This window comes from Scyliorhinus canicula, chromosome 19, assembly GCF_902713615.1.
Source record: "Scyliorhinus canicula chromosome 19, sScyCan1.1, whole genome shotgun sequence".
NCBI classification, from domain to species: domain Eukaryota; kingdom Metazoa; phylum Chordata; class Chondrichthyes; order Carcharhiniformes; family Scyliorhinidae; genus Scyliorhinus; species Scyliorhinus canicula.
In genome coordinates this window covers 13,621,793-13,637,719 of record NC_052164.1, presented here as the reverse complement: position 1 = coordinate 13,637,719, position 15,927 = coordinate 13,621,793, and the positions used below count along the sequence as shown (strand labels likewise).

Below are 15,927 nucleotides of genomic sequence, written 5' to 3'. Positions count from 1 at the left end.
ACCACTCTTTGCGTAAAAAACCCACCTCTGACCTCTGTCCTATATCTATTACCCCTCAATTTAAGGCTATGTCCCCTCGTGCTAGCCACCTCCATCCGGGGGAGAAGGCTCTCGCTGTCCACCCTATCTAACCCTCTGATCATTTTGTATGCCTCTATTAAGTCACCTCTTAACCTTCTTCTCTCTAACGAAAACAACCTCAAGTCCATCAGCCTTTCCTCATAAGATTTTCCCTCCATACCAGGCAACATCCTGGTAAATCTCCTCTGCACCCGTTCCAAAGCTTCCACGTCCTTCCTATAATGAGGCGACCAGAACTGTACGCAATACTCCAAATGCGGCCGTACTAGAGTTTTGTACAACTGCAACATGACCTCATGGCTCCGGAACTCAATCCCTCTACCAATAAAGGCCAACACACCATAGGCCTTCTTCACAACCCTATCAACCTGGGTGGCAACTTTCAGGGATCTATGTACATGGACAACGAGATCCCTCTGCTCATCCACACTACCAAGAATTTTACCATTAGCCAAATATTCCGCATTCCTGTTATTCTTTCCAAAGTGAATCACCTCACACTTCTCCACATTAAACTCCATTTGCCACCTGTCAGCCCAGCTCTGCAGCTTATCTATGTCCCTCTGTAACCTGCAACATCCTTCCGCACTGTCTACAACTCCACCGACTTTAGTGTCGTCTGCAAATTTACTCACCCATCCTTCTGCGCCCTCCTCTAGGTCATTTATAAAAATGACAAACAGCAATGGCCCCAGAACAGATCCTTGTGGTACGCCACTCGTAACTGAACTCCATTCTGAACATTTCCCATCAACTACCACTCTCTGTCTTCTTTCAACTAGCCAATTTCTGATCCACATCTCTAAATCACCCTCAATCCCCAGCCTCCGTATTTTCTGCAATAGCCGACCGTGGGGAACCTTATCAAACGCTTTACTGAAATCCATATACACCACATCAACTGCTCTACCCTCGTCTACCTGTTCAGTCACCTTCTCAAAGAACTCGATAAGGTTTGTGAGGCATGACCTACCCTTCACAAAACCATGCTGACTATCCCTAATCATATTATTCCTATCTAGATGATTATAAATCGTATCTTTTATAATCCTCTCCAAGACTTTACCCACCACAGACGTTAGGCTCACCGGCCTATAGTTACCGGGGTTATCTCTACTCCCCTTCTTGAACAAAGGGACCACATTTGCTATCCTCCAGTCCTCTGGCACTATTCCTGTAGCCAATGATGACCTAAAAATCAAAGCCAAAGGCTCAGCAATCTCTTCCCTGGCTTCCCAGAGAATCCTAGGATAAATCCCATCAGGCCCCGGGGACTTATCTATTTTCACCTTGTCCAGAATTGCCAACACTTCTTCCCTACGCACCTCAATGCCATCTATTCTAATAGCCTGGGTCTCAGCATTCTCCTCCACAATATTATCTTTTTCCTGAGTGAATACTGACGAAAAGTATTCATTTAGTATCTCGCTTATCTCCTCAGCCTCCACACACAACTTCCCACCACTGTCCTTGACTGGCCCTACTCTTACCCTAGTCATTCTTTTATTCCTGACATACCGATAGAAAGCTTTTGGGTTTTCCTTGATCCTACCTGCCAAAGACTTCTCATGTCCCCTCCTTGCTCGTCTTAGCTCTCTCTTTAGATCCTTCCTCGCTTCTTTGTAACTATCAAGCGCCCAACTGAAACTTCACGCCTCATCTTCACATAGGCCTCCTTCTTCCTCTTAACAAGAGATTCCACTTCTTTGGAAACCACGGTTCCCTCGCTCGACCCCTTCCTCCCTGCCTAACTGGTACGTACTTATCAAGAACATGCAATAGCTGTTCCTTGAACAAGCTCCACATATCCAGTGTGCCCAACCCTTGCAGCCTACTTCTCCAACCTACACATCCTAAGTCATGTCTAATGGCATCATAATTGCCCTTCCCCCAGCTATAACTCTTGCCCTGCGGGGTATACTTATCCCTTTCCATCACTAACGTAAAGGTCACCGAATTGTGGTCACTGTTTCCAAAGTGCTCACCCACCTCCAGATCTAACACTTGGCCTGGTTCATTACCCAAAACCAAATCCAATGTGGCCTCGCCTCTTGTTGGCCTGTCAACATATTGTGTCAGGAAACCCTCCTGCACACATTGTACAAAGAACGACCCATCTAATGTACTCGAACTATATCTTTTCCAGTCAATATTTGGAAAGTTAGTCTCCCATAACAACTACCCTGTTACTTTCACTCTTTTCCAGAATCATCTTCGCCATCCTTTCCTCTACATCCCTAGAACTATTAGGTGGCCTATAGAAAACTCCCAACAGGGTGACCTCTCCTTTCCTGTTTCTAACCTCAGCCCATACTACCTCGGAAGAAGAGTCCCCATCTAGCATCCTTTCCGCCACCGTAATACTGTCCTTGACTAGCAGCGCCACACCTCCCCCTCTTTTGCCCCCTTTTCTGAGCTTACTAAAACACCTAAACCCCGGAACCTGCAACAACCATTCCTATCCCTGCTCTATCCATGTCTCTGAAATGGCCACAACATCGAAGTCCCAGGTACCAACCCATGCTGCCAGTTCCCCTACCTTATTTCATATACTCCTGGCATTGAAGTAAACACACTTCAAACCACCTACCTGAACACTGGCTCCCTCCTGCAAAGTCAAATCTGTGCTCCTGACCTCTATATTCTCAATCTCCCTTACCCCAAAACTACAATCCAGGTTCCCATGCCCCTGCTGAATTAGTTTAAACCCCCCCATGTTCACGTGGGTTTCGCCCCCACAACCCAAAGATGTGCAAGATAGATGGATTAAACACGCTAAATTGCCCCTTAATTGGGAATAAATGAATTGGGTACTCTAAATTTATTTTTTTTAAAAAGTCAGACGATGCTGACCTATACAAGAAATCCAGGTACGACCCCCTCAAAGCCATCTGAGATGCCAAGAGAGAATATCAAATCAAGTTAGTCACAGACAGACTTTCGGCGATTGTGGCAAGGACTAAACGACATAACAGGCTACAAAGCGAAGCCAAGCAGTATCTCCAGCAGCAGCGCACCCTTCTCCAACGAACTCAATGCATTCTATGCTCAGTTTGACCAGGTAACCAATAATCTGCTGTCTAGTGCCCCAGCAGCCCATAACTTACTCATACCCAGCATCACAGCTTCCAAAGTCAGATTGGCTATCTTGAAAGTGAACCCTCAGAAGGCGACGGGATCCCCGGTCGTGCACTCAAGAGCCTGCGCAGACCAGCTGGCAGGTGTTCGCGGACATCTTTAACCTGTCCGTACTCCACTCCGAGGTCCCCACCTGCTTCAAGACCACCATCCTACCGGTGCCAAAGAAGAACCAGGCAATGTGCCTCAATGAGTACCGTCTGGTGGCCCCAACTTCAGTCGTAATGAAGTGCTTCAAGAGGTTGATCATGAAGCGGATCACCATCATACTCCCAGATTGCCGTGATCCACTGCAATTCACATGCCGTCGCAACTGGTCCACAGCAGACGCCATTCCCCTGGCCCTACACTAATCCCTAGAGCATCTCAACAGCAAGGACTCCTACATCAGACTCCTATTAATTGACTACAGCTCCACCTTCAACACCATACTCCCAGCCAAGCTCATATCAAAGCTCCAAAACTTAGGACTTGGCCCCTCACTCTGCAACTGGATCCTCGATTTTCTGACCAACAGACCAATCAGTAAGAATGAACAACTCTTCCTCCACAAGTCCTCAATACCGGGGCCCCGCAAGGCTGCGTACTTAGCCCCCTACTCTACTCCATGTACACATACGACTTTGTGGCAAAATTTGGGTCCAACTCCATCTACAGGTTTGCTGACGATACAACCAGTGGGCCGGATCTCAAATAACGACAAGTCAGAATACAGGAGGGAGATAGAGAACCTCATGGAGTGGTGCAGCGACAACAATCTATCCCTCAATGCCAGCAAAACTAAAGAGCTGGTCATTGACCTCAGGAAGCAAAGTACTGTACACACCCCTGTCAGCATCAACGGGGCCGAGGTGTAGATGGTTAGCAGTTTCAAATTCCGAGGGGTGCACATCTCCAAAAATCTGTCCTGGTCCACCCACATCGTCACTACCACCAATAAAGCACAACAGTGCCTATACTTCCTCAGGAAATTCGGCATGTCCACATTAAACCGTACCAACTTTTATAAATGCACCATAGAAAGCACCCTATCTGGCTGCAGCACAGCCTGGTATGGCAACTGCTCGGCCCAGGACCGCAAGAAACTTCGGAGGGTCGTGAACACCACCCAGTCCATCACAGGAACCTGTCTCCCATCCATTGACTCCATCTACACCTCCCGCTGCTTGGGGAAAGCAGGCAGCATAATCAAAGACCCATCCCACCCGGCTTACTCACTCTTCCAACTTCTTCCATTGGGCAGGAGATACAGAAGTCTGAGAACACGCACGAACAGACTCAAAAACAGCTTCTTCCCTGCTGTTACCAGACTCCTAAATGACCCTCTTATGGACTGACCTCATTAACATTACACCCTGTATGCTTCATCCGATGCCGGTGCATATGTAGTTACATTGTATACCCTTGTGTTGCCCCATTCTTTTTTCTTTTATTCCCTTTTCTTCCCATGAACTTAATAATCTGTTGAGTTGCTCACAGAAAAATACTTTTCACTGTACCTCGGTACACGTGACAATAAACAAATCCAATCCAATCCAAACTATCTTATCTAATCATCATAAACACCTCAATCAGACCACCCGTTGATCTTCCATGCGTGAGGGAATGAGTACCAGACCATGGTACTTGATGCTGATCGTAGTGTCGAATTCAAGTTATGCATTGATCATACTTATTTGTGGGCATTGAACTAATGTGAAAATTAATTAATAAATTGATTATTTTTCAAATAAGTAATTTTTGTGCAATAATATTAAGTTAAATAAAGCAACTATGAATGAGATTATGTTTTACCCAAAAGCACAAATTTGACTGAAAGAAGGCTCACAATACTTGTACCGTTTACAAAAGTTTTATTTCAGAAATTTGAAAAAGTTAAAAAAAGTGAAGTGCGAGTGAACAGGTAAGTGAGAGTATAAGATTCAGTTAAGAGTATAAGATTATGTTGCCAGCAAATATTTACAACAGACAGACAAAAATCAAGTTTAAAATTAGCCTGCATCTTTCCAAATGAATTCATTTGCAGCCTATTAGATAATTCTTCATACAGGTTAGAAAATTGGCACTCAAAAGGCTATTCAATTGTGCCTATAACCCAGTCCATAACACCTGCACTTTCCCCCCCACAGGTTAAGAGCAGGAATCTGGATGGATTTTCACCCACTACCCCCCCCAGGAAGTCTCCAGTAACACAGGCAGTGAACATATTAACTGGGTCAATATCAAAAAATTTATAACAAATCTTCATCAGAGTCCTCCAAATACCGAACAGGTTTTTTTGCACGGCTGGCCATTCTAGGTGCTCTCTCTAGATCAATACTTGAATTGGAGTCTTCATCGACATGGAAACTCTCATCGTCCACCATCTTGCTTTTCTGAAGGATAATCATGGTAAAGAAAAAACAATATAACTATTTGAGGACTCTGGTTGTGTTTTATTAAATGATGAGGGAAGCCAGAACTAAAGTTCAAATGATCACAAGTAAAGAAGCAAAAACGAAAATAAATGTAGTGGCCAACATGGCTTTCCAAAGTCAACAGTAAATTAACTAATTAACTAAGTGGTGATATATGTATATCTCAAACGGTCATCAGTAATGTATCATCATGTAGATGTAGAAGGAGGCAAGGGCATCACTGTTCTTTGGGTCCGTGCCAATGTTCATGTTCACACATTTTCAGCAGGCATTGCCGAATTGCAATTACGAGTGAGAACTTACTCCTTAATTCAGGAATACTAGTACCCTCCAGATGCTCTACCTAAAATGAGCTAAATCAGCTGAGAGCAGTGCACAAACAGCAAGCCATCCTCGCACGGATGAGTTGGATGTCTTGCAGAACAATTTTACTTATAAGTAAACATAAGCATCAGACATCGCTGTTGGGTAATGATGGCAATACTTCTATTCACACAGCACATGCAAGTGAACTTTAACCCTTTTAACAGTTTGTTAGCAAAATGTTATGATACAAAGCAGTACTTGTGTCAGTTTTTGATCAATGCGCTCTTTGGCTACCTGCTTAAGTGTCTCAGATAAAACAACAGCCTTGTATGGAGGAAAATATTACTGTCAGCTTGGTCAATCGAAATATCAGAACAGAAGAAAGAAAACTCAAGAGGAGAAAAGAAGAACTACAGGCCAGTTAGCCTGACATTAGTAGTGGGGAGGGAAGATGTTTGAGTTAATTATAAAAGATGTAACAATAGAACATTTGGAAAGCATTAATGGGATTGAACAAAGCCAGTATGAATTTATGAAAGCTAAATCATGCTTAACGAATTTCTTGGAGATTTTGGAGTATGTAACTAGAATAGAGATCAGAGAACCAATGGATATGGTGTATTTGGACTTTAAGGCGTTTGACAAGGTCCCTCACAAAAGGGGTAGAGGGTAATGTATTGGTATGGATCAACAATTGGTTGACAGACACAAAACAGAGTGAGAACAAATTGAGAGCTGTCTTCTCTGCCCTGCCCCCCCCCCCCCCAACGAAGTTATACACTTTGGTGTGAAAAACAGATAGGACGAGTATTATATAAATGGTGGTTTATTGAGGAATGTGGGTCTACAAAGGAATCTGGATGTACTTGCACACCAGTCAATGAAAGTGGAGAGGCAGGTGCCGCAAGCAAGGAAGGCAAATAATAGGTTGACCTTAATTGTAAGAGAATTTGAGTTCAGAAATAGGAAGCAGGATTCTCCTGTTCAGAGATGTAAGTGGTGACGCCGTCACAGAATTTGTGGACTTTCACAACAGCAAAGATGGCGCCGAACCCGATTTGATTTAGCAACTGGGGAGGGGCTAGAACTGGCGCCATGTGGAATACAATCAATGTAAATGAAAAATGGTGCATGATTCACCGGGTCTGTGATTGACACTCTGAGCTGCAGCCAAATATACACATTATAATGCCCACACACACACACATCCCAGCCACAAGATGGCACTGGTTGTGCTGGAGCGTGCACATCCCACTTATGGGTCAGCTGGGGACAAAGGGGATTGGTCTGGGGTGATACCTATATGACACTTGAAAATGAAAATCGCTTATTGTTACAAGTAGGTTTCAATGAAGTTACTGTGAAAAGCCCCTAGCTGCCACATTCCGGCGCCTGTCCGGGGAGGCTGGTACGGGAATCGAACCGTGCTGCTGGCCTGCTTTAAAAGCTAGCGATTTAGCCCAGTGAGCGAAACCAGCCCCTTGGCCCCAAGTTCACAGTGGGCAATCAGCGGCGTGTGCAGCTGCTTTGCTGGCTGCGGCAATGGTGTTCCGTGCCCATCCACCCCAACCCCTCCTGGCCGAACCCCCCCCCCCCGCCAAGTGTGCGGCTCAACTGTCATCAAAGTATGGCAATGTTGCACACTCTCTGAACCCCCCATCTCTCCCTCAGCAGCCATTACATTGGTTTACGATTTTAAAAAATGTGTTTTATCAAATGGCTGCGGTGATGTCACTATGCGGGTGGAGCTGGGCTGTGATTCTGTCTTTTACTTTCATTTTGAGCTGGAAGCTGCTTTGTGGCTCTGACTTCTTGTGGTTTTGTTTTCAATTGGGAGCTGCAATTAAAGAAAGGTGTATTTTCTGTCTCTCTCTCTGCATGCTAAAGAATGTCTCCAGACTACTTGATAACTTCAAAGTAACACCTGTTGTCTGTGAGGAATTCAAGAAAAATTATAGATAAAGGGTGTTTGGCATCTGGCTGTTGTTAGGAAAGTTATTAAGGGTTGCCTATAGAGTACTGTATCTTCGGGGGTATTTGTGTTGTTAGTTGATAAGATGTTTACTGTGTGTTTAGAAAACGTTAGCTGGATTCATAGAATAAACATTGTTTTGTTTAAAAATACTTTAAGATCTCTGTTGCATAACACCTGGAAAGTGGGCCCTTGTGCTCCCCATAACCAAAATCTATTAAAAGTTAACTGGGGTTAGCGGTACTGTCCTATGAGGGTGATTAGTTCAACTGGGCCTGTATACACTGGAGTTTAGAGTGATGACAGGAAATCTGATTTAAGCGTATAAAATTCTAACAGGGCTGGACACACTATGTGCAGGGTGGATGTTTTCACTGGTTGGCAATCTAGAAGCAGAGGGCGATCTAACAGAAATGTTTCATTGTCATTTCAGGTGGGGTTGGCTGGCAATTTCTCCCCAGCTCTCTCCCCACCGCTATCTAACCACACAACTACTTTTTTGGCGCTGGGGAGATTCCCTCCGGGCTAGCCCACACTTCACTGGGGAGGCAAATTCGCTGGCCAGACCAGTTACTCAGAAGCTAGGCCATCACTTTGAAAGGATGGCACGATCTCTAAGTGAGCTTGAAGGCCCCCACACAACAACGGACAGTCACCCCCTCTGCCCACCAAGTGAGCGCACCCCGATATGGGAATGCTGAGGGGGCCCCCCCTTTTCAGGCTTTCCATGCCCCCTTCACCCCTACCCTCCAATCCCTCCTTTCATGAGCATGGCTCCCCTCAGGCCCTGACCGACACTGCCAATCTGCACTGTCCCTGACCATCCAGGAGCCTCCAATGGCACCTGGCTAGGATCTCCCTGCAGAGGTTGGTAGATGCAGCAGTTGGTTAGATCTGGCATCAGCACTGTTAAGTTATGTTAGGGTGACACAATAGCGCAGTAGTTAGCACTGTTGCTTCACAGCGCCAGGGTCTCAGGTTTGATTCCCATTTGGGTCACTGTCTGCGTGGAGTCTGCTTGTTCTCCCAGTGTCTGCGTGGGTTTCCTCCGGGTGCTCCGGTTTCCTCCCACAAGTCCCGAAGATGTGTTTGTTAGGTGAATTGGACATTTTGAATTCTCCCTCCGTGTACCCGAACAGGCGCCGGAGTGTGGCGACTAGGGGATTTTCATAGTAACTTCATTGCAGTGTTGGTCTAAGCCTACTTGTGACAATAAGAAAGATTATTATTATAAGTGGGTTCTTAAATCCACTTAGCTATGCAAGACTGGGTCCCACATATTGTGGTCAGGGCCCAGATCTCGACGTCTCATGAGATCTGGTTACCTGCGAGGCGTACTGGCCATCAGGATGTCCAGGGAGGCCCAGTAACCCAAGGCTAGAATTGAACCACGCTCTGTGAAGTAGCTGTGCTAACCACTGTGCCACCCAAGTCACTAAATGTATTCAGGAAAGAACAGATAAATTTTTAGATTTTAATGGCCTCAAGGAGTATGGGGAGAAAGTAGGAATATGGCAGAGATAGAGGATCAGTCATGATTATATTGAATGTTGTAGCAGACTCAAAAGACCGAATGGCTTATCCCTGCTCCTAGTTTCTATGATAATAACTGGCAGCTTTAAAGAGTGTGTATGGAACAAGCACACTCAGTAGAACAGCAATGGCAGGAGTTTGTGGGAGTAATTGAGGACACAGTGCAGAGGTTCATCCCAAAGAAAAGAAAGGTTATCAGAGGGAGGATTAGGCAGCCATGGCTGACAAAGGAAGTCAGGGAATACATCAAGGCAAAAGAGAGAGCCTATAATGTGGCAAAGAGTAGTGGGAAGTCAGAAGATTGGGAAGGCTACAAAAACAAACAGAGGATAACAAAGAGAGAAATAAGGAAGGAGAGGATCAAATATGAAGGTAGGCTAGCCAGTAACATTAGGAATGATAGTAAAAGTTTCTTTAAATACATTAAAAACAAACGGGAGGCAAAAGTAGACATTGGGCCGCTCCAAAATGACGCTGGTAATCTAGTGATGGGAGACAAGGAAATAGTCGAGGAACTTAATAAGTACTTTGCGTCAGTCCTCACAGTAGAAGACATGAGTAATATCCCAACAATTCAGGAAAGTCAGGGGGCAGAGTTGAATATGGTTGCCATCACAAAGGAGAAAGTGCTAGAGAAACGAAAAGGTCTGAAAATTGATAAATCTCCAGGCCCAGATGGGCTACATCCTAGAGTTCTAAAGGAGATAGCTGAAGAAATAGTGGAGGCGTTAGTTATGATCTTTCAAAAGTCACTGGAATCAGGGAAAGTCCCAGAGGATTGGAAAATCGCTGTTGTAACCCCCCTGTTCAAGAAGGGAACAAGAAAAAAGATGGAAAATTATAGGCCAATTAGCCTAACCTCGGTTGTTGGCAAAATTCTAGAATCCATCGTTAAGGATGAGATTTCTAAATTCTTGGAAGTGCAGGGTCGGATTAGGACAAGTCAGCATGGATTTAGTAAGGGGAGGTCGTGCCTGACAAACCTGTTAAGAGTTCTTTGAAGAGATAACAAATAGGTTAGACCAAGGAGAGCCAATGGATGTTATCTATCTTGACTTCCAAAAGGCCTTTGACAAGGTGCCTCACGGGAGACTGCTGAGTAAAATAAGGGCCCATGGTATTCGAGGCAAGGTACTAACATGGATTGACGATTGGCTGTCAGACAGAAGGCAGAGAGTTGGGATAAAAGGTTCTTTTTCGGAATGGCAACCGGTGACAAGTGGTGTCCCGCAGGGTTCAGTGTTGGGGCCACAGCTGTTCTCTTTATATATTAACGATCTAGATGACGGGACTGGGGGCATTCTGGCCAAGTTTGCCGATGATACAAAGATAGGTGGAGGGGCAGGTAGTATTGAGGAGGTGGGGAGGCTGCAGAAAGATTTAGACAGTTTAGGAGAATGGTCCAAGAAGTGGCTGATGAAATTCAACGTGGGCAAGTGCGAGGTCTTGCACTTTGGAATAAAGAATAGAGGCATGGACTATTTTCTAAACGGTGACAAAATTCATAATGCTAACGTGCAAAGGGACTTGGGAGTCCTAGTCCAGGATTCTCTAAAGGTAAACTTGCAGGTTGAGTCCGTAATTAAGAAAGCAAATGTAATGTTGTCATTTATCTCAAGAGGCTTGGAATATAAAAGCAGGGATGTACTTCTGAGGCTTTATAAAGCACTAGTTAGGCCCCATTTAGAATACTGTGAGCAATTTTGGGCCCCACACCTCAGGAAGGACATACTGGCACTGGAGCGGGTCCAGCGGAGATTCACACGGATGATCCCAGGAATGGTAGGCCTAACATACGATGAACGTCTGAGGATCGTGGGATTATATTCATTGGAGTTTAGGAGGTTGAGGGGAGATCTAATAGAAACTTACAAGATAATGAATGGCTTGGATAGGATGGACGTAGGGCAGTTGTTTCCATTAGCAGGGGAGACTAGGACGCGGGGGCACAGCCTTAGAATAAAAGGGAGTCACTTTAGAACAGAGATGAGGAGAAATTTCTTCAGCCAGAGAGTGGTAGGTCTGTGGAATTCATTGCCACAGAGGGCGGTGGAGGCCGGGACGTTGAGTGTCTTTAAGACAGAAATTGATAAATTCTTGATTTCTCGAGGAATTAAGGGCTATGGGGAGAGAGCGGGTAAACGGAGTTGAAATCAACCATGATTGAATGGTGGAGTGGACTCGATGGGCCGAATGGCCTTACTTCCGCTCCTATGTCTTATGGTAAGCAAAGCAGCATTAAGCAAGGTTCTGGATAAACAGCAGAGCACATCTGCTATATGAATCATCTGGCAGACAGAAACTGAGCGTGGGATTTTTTGCTCTGTTGAATCCCTGTTTGAATGCATTTTTTACAGTAAATTTAGAGTGCCCAATTATTTTTTTCCAATTAAGCGCAATTTAGCATGGCCAATCCACCTACCCTGAACACCTTTGCGTTTGTGGGGGTGAGACCCACTCACACACGGGGAGAATGTGCAAACTTCACACGGGATCGAACCCGGGTCCGCGGAGCCATGAGGCAGCAGTGCTAACCACCGTGCTGCACACCCATTTGAATGCATTTACATATAATTATGAGGCCTTTATGTCCGATAGTTGGATTGTCCAATCACACTGACGTGAATGACGACAAGCCCCTCACCAATTGCACCTTGCGAGCAGAACCCACCAGAGGTGTGCAGGCGAGAACATGGGTTGGGGGAAGAGGAGGGGACGGGGGGGGGGGGGGGGGGGGGGGGGGGAAAGAGAGAAAGAGAAATAAATCACAGTGCACATTTGAATAAATTAGTAAAGACTTTTCGAGCAGCAAAAAAAGAATTCCATTAAGGCTAGTCTTGAACCAAATCTCAGAGTTGAAAAGATGCTAATCACCTGCTCCAGACAGCTGTCTTTAACTGCATTTAGTTCCACTTATATCATTGTATATGGAACTACACTAGATTAAATTATTTGATGCTATATTATCCTAAAACACACCCATTCATTCACTGCTTTTAATTCTCTAAACACAAGTTTTTTTAAATGTAATTTCTAAAGCTGCTCTGCAGCACATTAGTTCAATAGGAACACATCATTCAATTATTACATTTTTCAGATACTGCATTTTCTAGATACCATTGGAGGGAAATGCTCACCAGAGGCAATGCAACAAACATTCAATAAATTGTGGAATCTTTGGAATTCTCTACCGTAGGTGAATAATCACCCATTGTACATTTAACATGGAGAACCTTTTTTGGACTCTTAAGGAAATCACGGATATGGTGAGTAGGCAGGTAAATCGAGCCAAGATCTAAAATGTCATGGGCGCAATCAAACAAAATGGAAACTATGTACCATAGTGAGCGGGTTTAGCCGCATTTTGCCTGGTGCTTGCAGCCTCAGGGAATTGCATATTAGTGTGAGATCTGCTGCCTCACTCTAATCGACAGATTTGTCAAAAGTGATCCTGCCCACAATGGATGCGCTTCACATCTCGAGATCAGAGACGTGGCGAGCATGGGAAGATCCCAGGATCGGGGTCTCTCGGTAGTTACCGGCCACGTTGAGCAATGGCCTGCTGCTTTTTGGGCGCTGCAGGGCCGGAAGATCACGCTCCCTGGATTGAAGATTGGCTGACTAAAAGGAAGCAGAGAGTAAACATCAATGTGGTCCTTCTCAACTTGGCATGGTTAACAAATGGTGTACCACAGGGATCAGTGCTGGAACCTAGACAAATGATTTGGAAGGACTTCCAGTTGCGGCTGTGCCTAGGTTGATTGCACAGTCGGCAGCTCCTGCCGATAACGGACTTTTGGGCCCTTTTATGGAGCTCCAGCGGCACCTGGACGACGATTCCCGGTGTGGGAAGGAAACAGTGATGGTCCCCCAACGCTGTACGGAGTGGACCAGGAGTGGGGCGATCAAAAAAGCGGCTTTGGAGAAGAGAGGAGAACTGGTGCGAAAAAACAAGATGGTGGTCGGCGGGGATCAGGCAGCGTGGGGCCAGTGGTCATGGGAACAGCAGGAGTTTCTCATAAGCTGCTTCGCTGAGTTAAAGGTGGAGATGTTGGTCCCTATGAAGGCTTCTATTGAAAGGTTGGTGGAGACCCAGAAGATGCAGGGGACGGCGATCAAGGAGATGCAGCAGAAGGCCTCTGATAACGAGGATGAGATTTTGGGCCTGGCGATTAGAGTGGAGGCGCACGAGGCTCTACACAAAAGATGGCAGGAGAGGCTGGAAGACCTTGAAAACAGGTCAAGCAGGCAGAACCTGCGGATTCTGGGTCTCCCTGAAGGCGTGGAGGAGTCGGATGCTGGTGCGTATGTAGCAGGTGGGAGAACTGCGAGATCCGTATTTATCAGGACTGGGGAGGGGCTGGTATGCTGCTTTGCTGACTGGAGGGGAATCAATTTTCAGAGTAAAAGGGAGAGTCGGGATGGGGAGTCTCCGGCTGGGGGGCTGGTGTGTGCGGGAGGCACGGGCACATGGCTGGCCGAAAAAAGGAGATGGCTAGTTGGCAGGGTAATTAACCCCCCAACCAGGCTGATCACGTGGACTGTGAGGGACCTGAATGGGCCGGTCAAGAGGGCCTGTGTGTTTTTGCACTTAAGGGGGTTAAAGGCAGACATAGCCATGCTACAAGAAACGCCTCTGAAGGTCGCGGATCAAACCAGGCTGAGGAAGGGATGGGTGGGGCAGGTTTTCCACTCGGGGCTGGATGCAAAGACCAGGATGCAGTTGGGGGGGGGGGGACTTTTGCTAGCCTGAGGGCACTGGAAGATAAATTTGGGTTGCCCCCAGGGAATACCTTTAGGTACCTGCAGGTCCAGGCTTTCGCGAGGAAGCAGGTGGGGGAATTTCCGCTGCTACCGGCCCGGAGGATACAGGACAGGGTGGTCTCTGACCTGTGGGTAGGGGACGGAAAGGTGTCGGACATATACCAGGAGCTGCAGGAGGCCTCGATGGAAGAACAAGTGGGAAGAGGAGCTGGATGAGGGCCTTGGGCAGACACCCTGGGCAGGGTCAATTCCTCTTCATCTTGTGCCAGGCTTAGCCTAGTTCAGTTTAAGGTGGTGCACCGGGCACATATGACAGTGGCGAGAATGAGCAAGTTCTTTGGGGTGGAGGACAGGTGTGTGAGGTGTTCAGGGAACCAGCAAACCATGTCTATATGTTTTGGGCATGCCCGGCACTTACAGAATTTTGGAGGCTTTGCCTCTACGTCCAAGGTCTTGGACACTCGGGTAAAGCCGAGCTGGGGGATAGCAATATTTGGAGTGTCAGAAAATCCAGGAGTGCAGGAAAGAGGCTCGAGTCTTGGCCTTTGCCTCCTTGGTAGCCCGGAGACGGTTCTTGTTAATGTGGAAGGACGCGAAACCCCCAAGTGTGGAGACTTGGGTCGGTGACATAGCCGGGTTTCTAAGTTTGGAAAGCATATTGTTTACCATAAGAGGGTCCTTGCAGAGGTTCTCCAGGCGGTGGCAACCGTTCCTTGACTTTCTCGCGGAACGTTACGTGGAGGTCAGCAGCAGCAGCAAACCAGAGGGGCGGGGGTGGGGTGGTGGATAGATTTTACTTGTAAAGGGCAGATACCTCACCTTGCTTTAAGTTACTAATTCGCTTTTCTTTATAATTATTATGTTTTTTGTTGTTTTCTTTCTGTAGTGGTTTGTAAAATTTTGAATAAAAACAAATTTTTTAAAAAACCAAATGATTTGGAAGAAGTGACTGAAGGCACGGTTGCCAAATTTGCTGATTTAACAAATATATGTAGGAAAGTAAGCTGTGAAGAGAACATAAGGAGGCTACAAAAAGATATAGATAGGCTATAGGTTAAGTGAGTGGGCAAAAGAGTTTGCAAATGGAGTAGAATATGGGAAAATGTTCATTTTGGCAGGAATAATAAAGGCATTTTTATCTAAATGGCGAGAGATTGCAGAGCTTGGAGGTGCAGAGGGATCTGGATACTCCAGGGTTCCAGGTTCAATATCAGTGTGGAGTCTGCACCTTCTCCCGGTGTCTGCGTGGGTTTCCTCCACAAGTCCCGAAAGACATGCTATTAGGTAATTTGAACATTCTGAATTCTCCCTCTGTGTACCCGAACAGAATGTGGCGACTAGGGGCTTTTGACAGTAACTTCATTGCAGTGTTAATGTAAGCTTACTTGTGACAATAAAGATTATTATGGAATATTGTGTACAATATTGGTCACCTTATTTATGGAAGGATGTAAATGCCTTGAAGTTCAGAGATTTACCAGACTAATATTTGGAATGAGGGGGTTATCTCAGAAGGAAAGGTTGAACAGGTTAGACTTTTTTTCCCACTGAAGTTTAGAAAAGCAAGAGGCAACTCAATTGAAACATAAAAGACCCTGAGGGGTCTTGACTAGGTGGATGTGGAGGGGATGTTTCCAATGTCAGAGAATCTAGAACTAGGGGTCACTGTTTAAAAATAAGAGATTGCCCACTTAAAACAGAAATGAGGCAAAATAT

The 15,927-nt window shown here is 45.8% G+C and overlaps 1 protein-coding gene across 3 annotated transcripts in view; it reads right to left on the bottom strand.

The window, feature by feature from the left end:
• Window positions 1-5,055: 5,055 nt before the first annotated feature.
• top2a (DNA topoisomerase II alpha) overlaps window positions 5,056-15,927 on the bottom strand; it is an 81,926-nt gene continuing 71,054 nt past the window's right edge. For 2 of the 3 annotated variants that reach the window (XM_038778602.1, XM_038778600.1), the window contains exon 35: window positions 5,056-5,594. In XM_038778602.1, the coding sequence (XP_038634530.1) occupies window positions 5,572-5,594 (23 nt within the window). In that variant the 3' untranslated portion in view covers window positions 5,056-5,571. Of the gene's footprint in view, window positions 5,595-11,095; window positions 11,098-15,927 lie in introns of all 3 variants that reach the window. The other variant, XM_038778601.1, reaches the window with a different exon arrangement.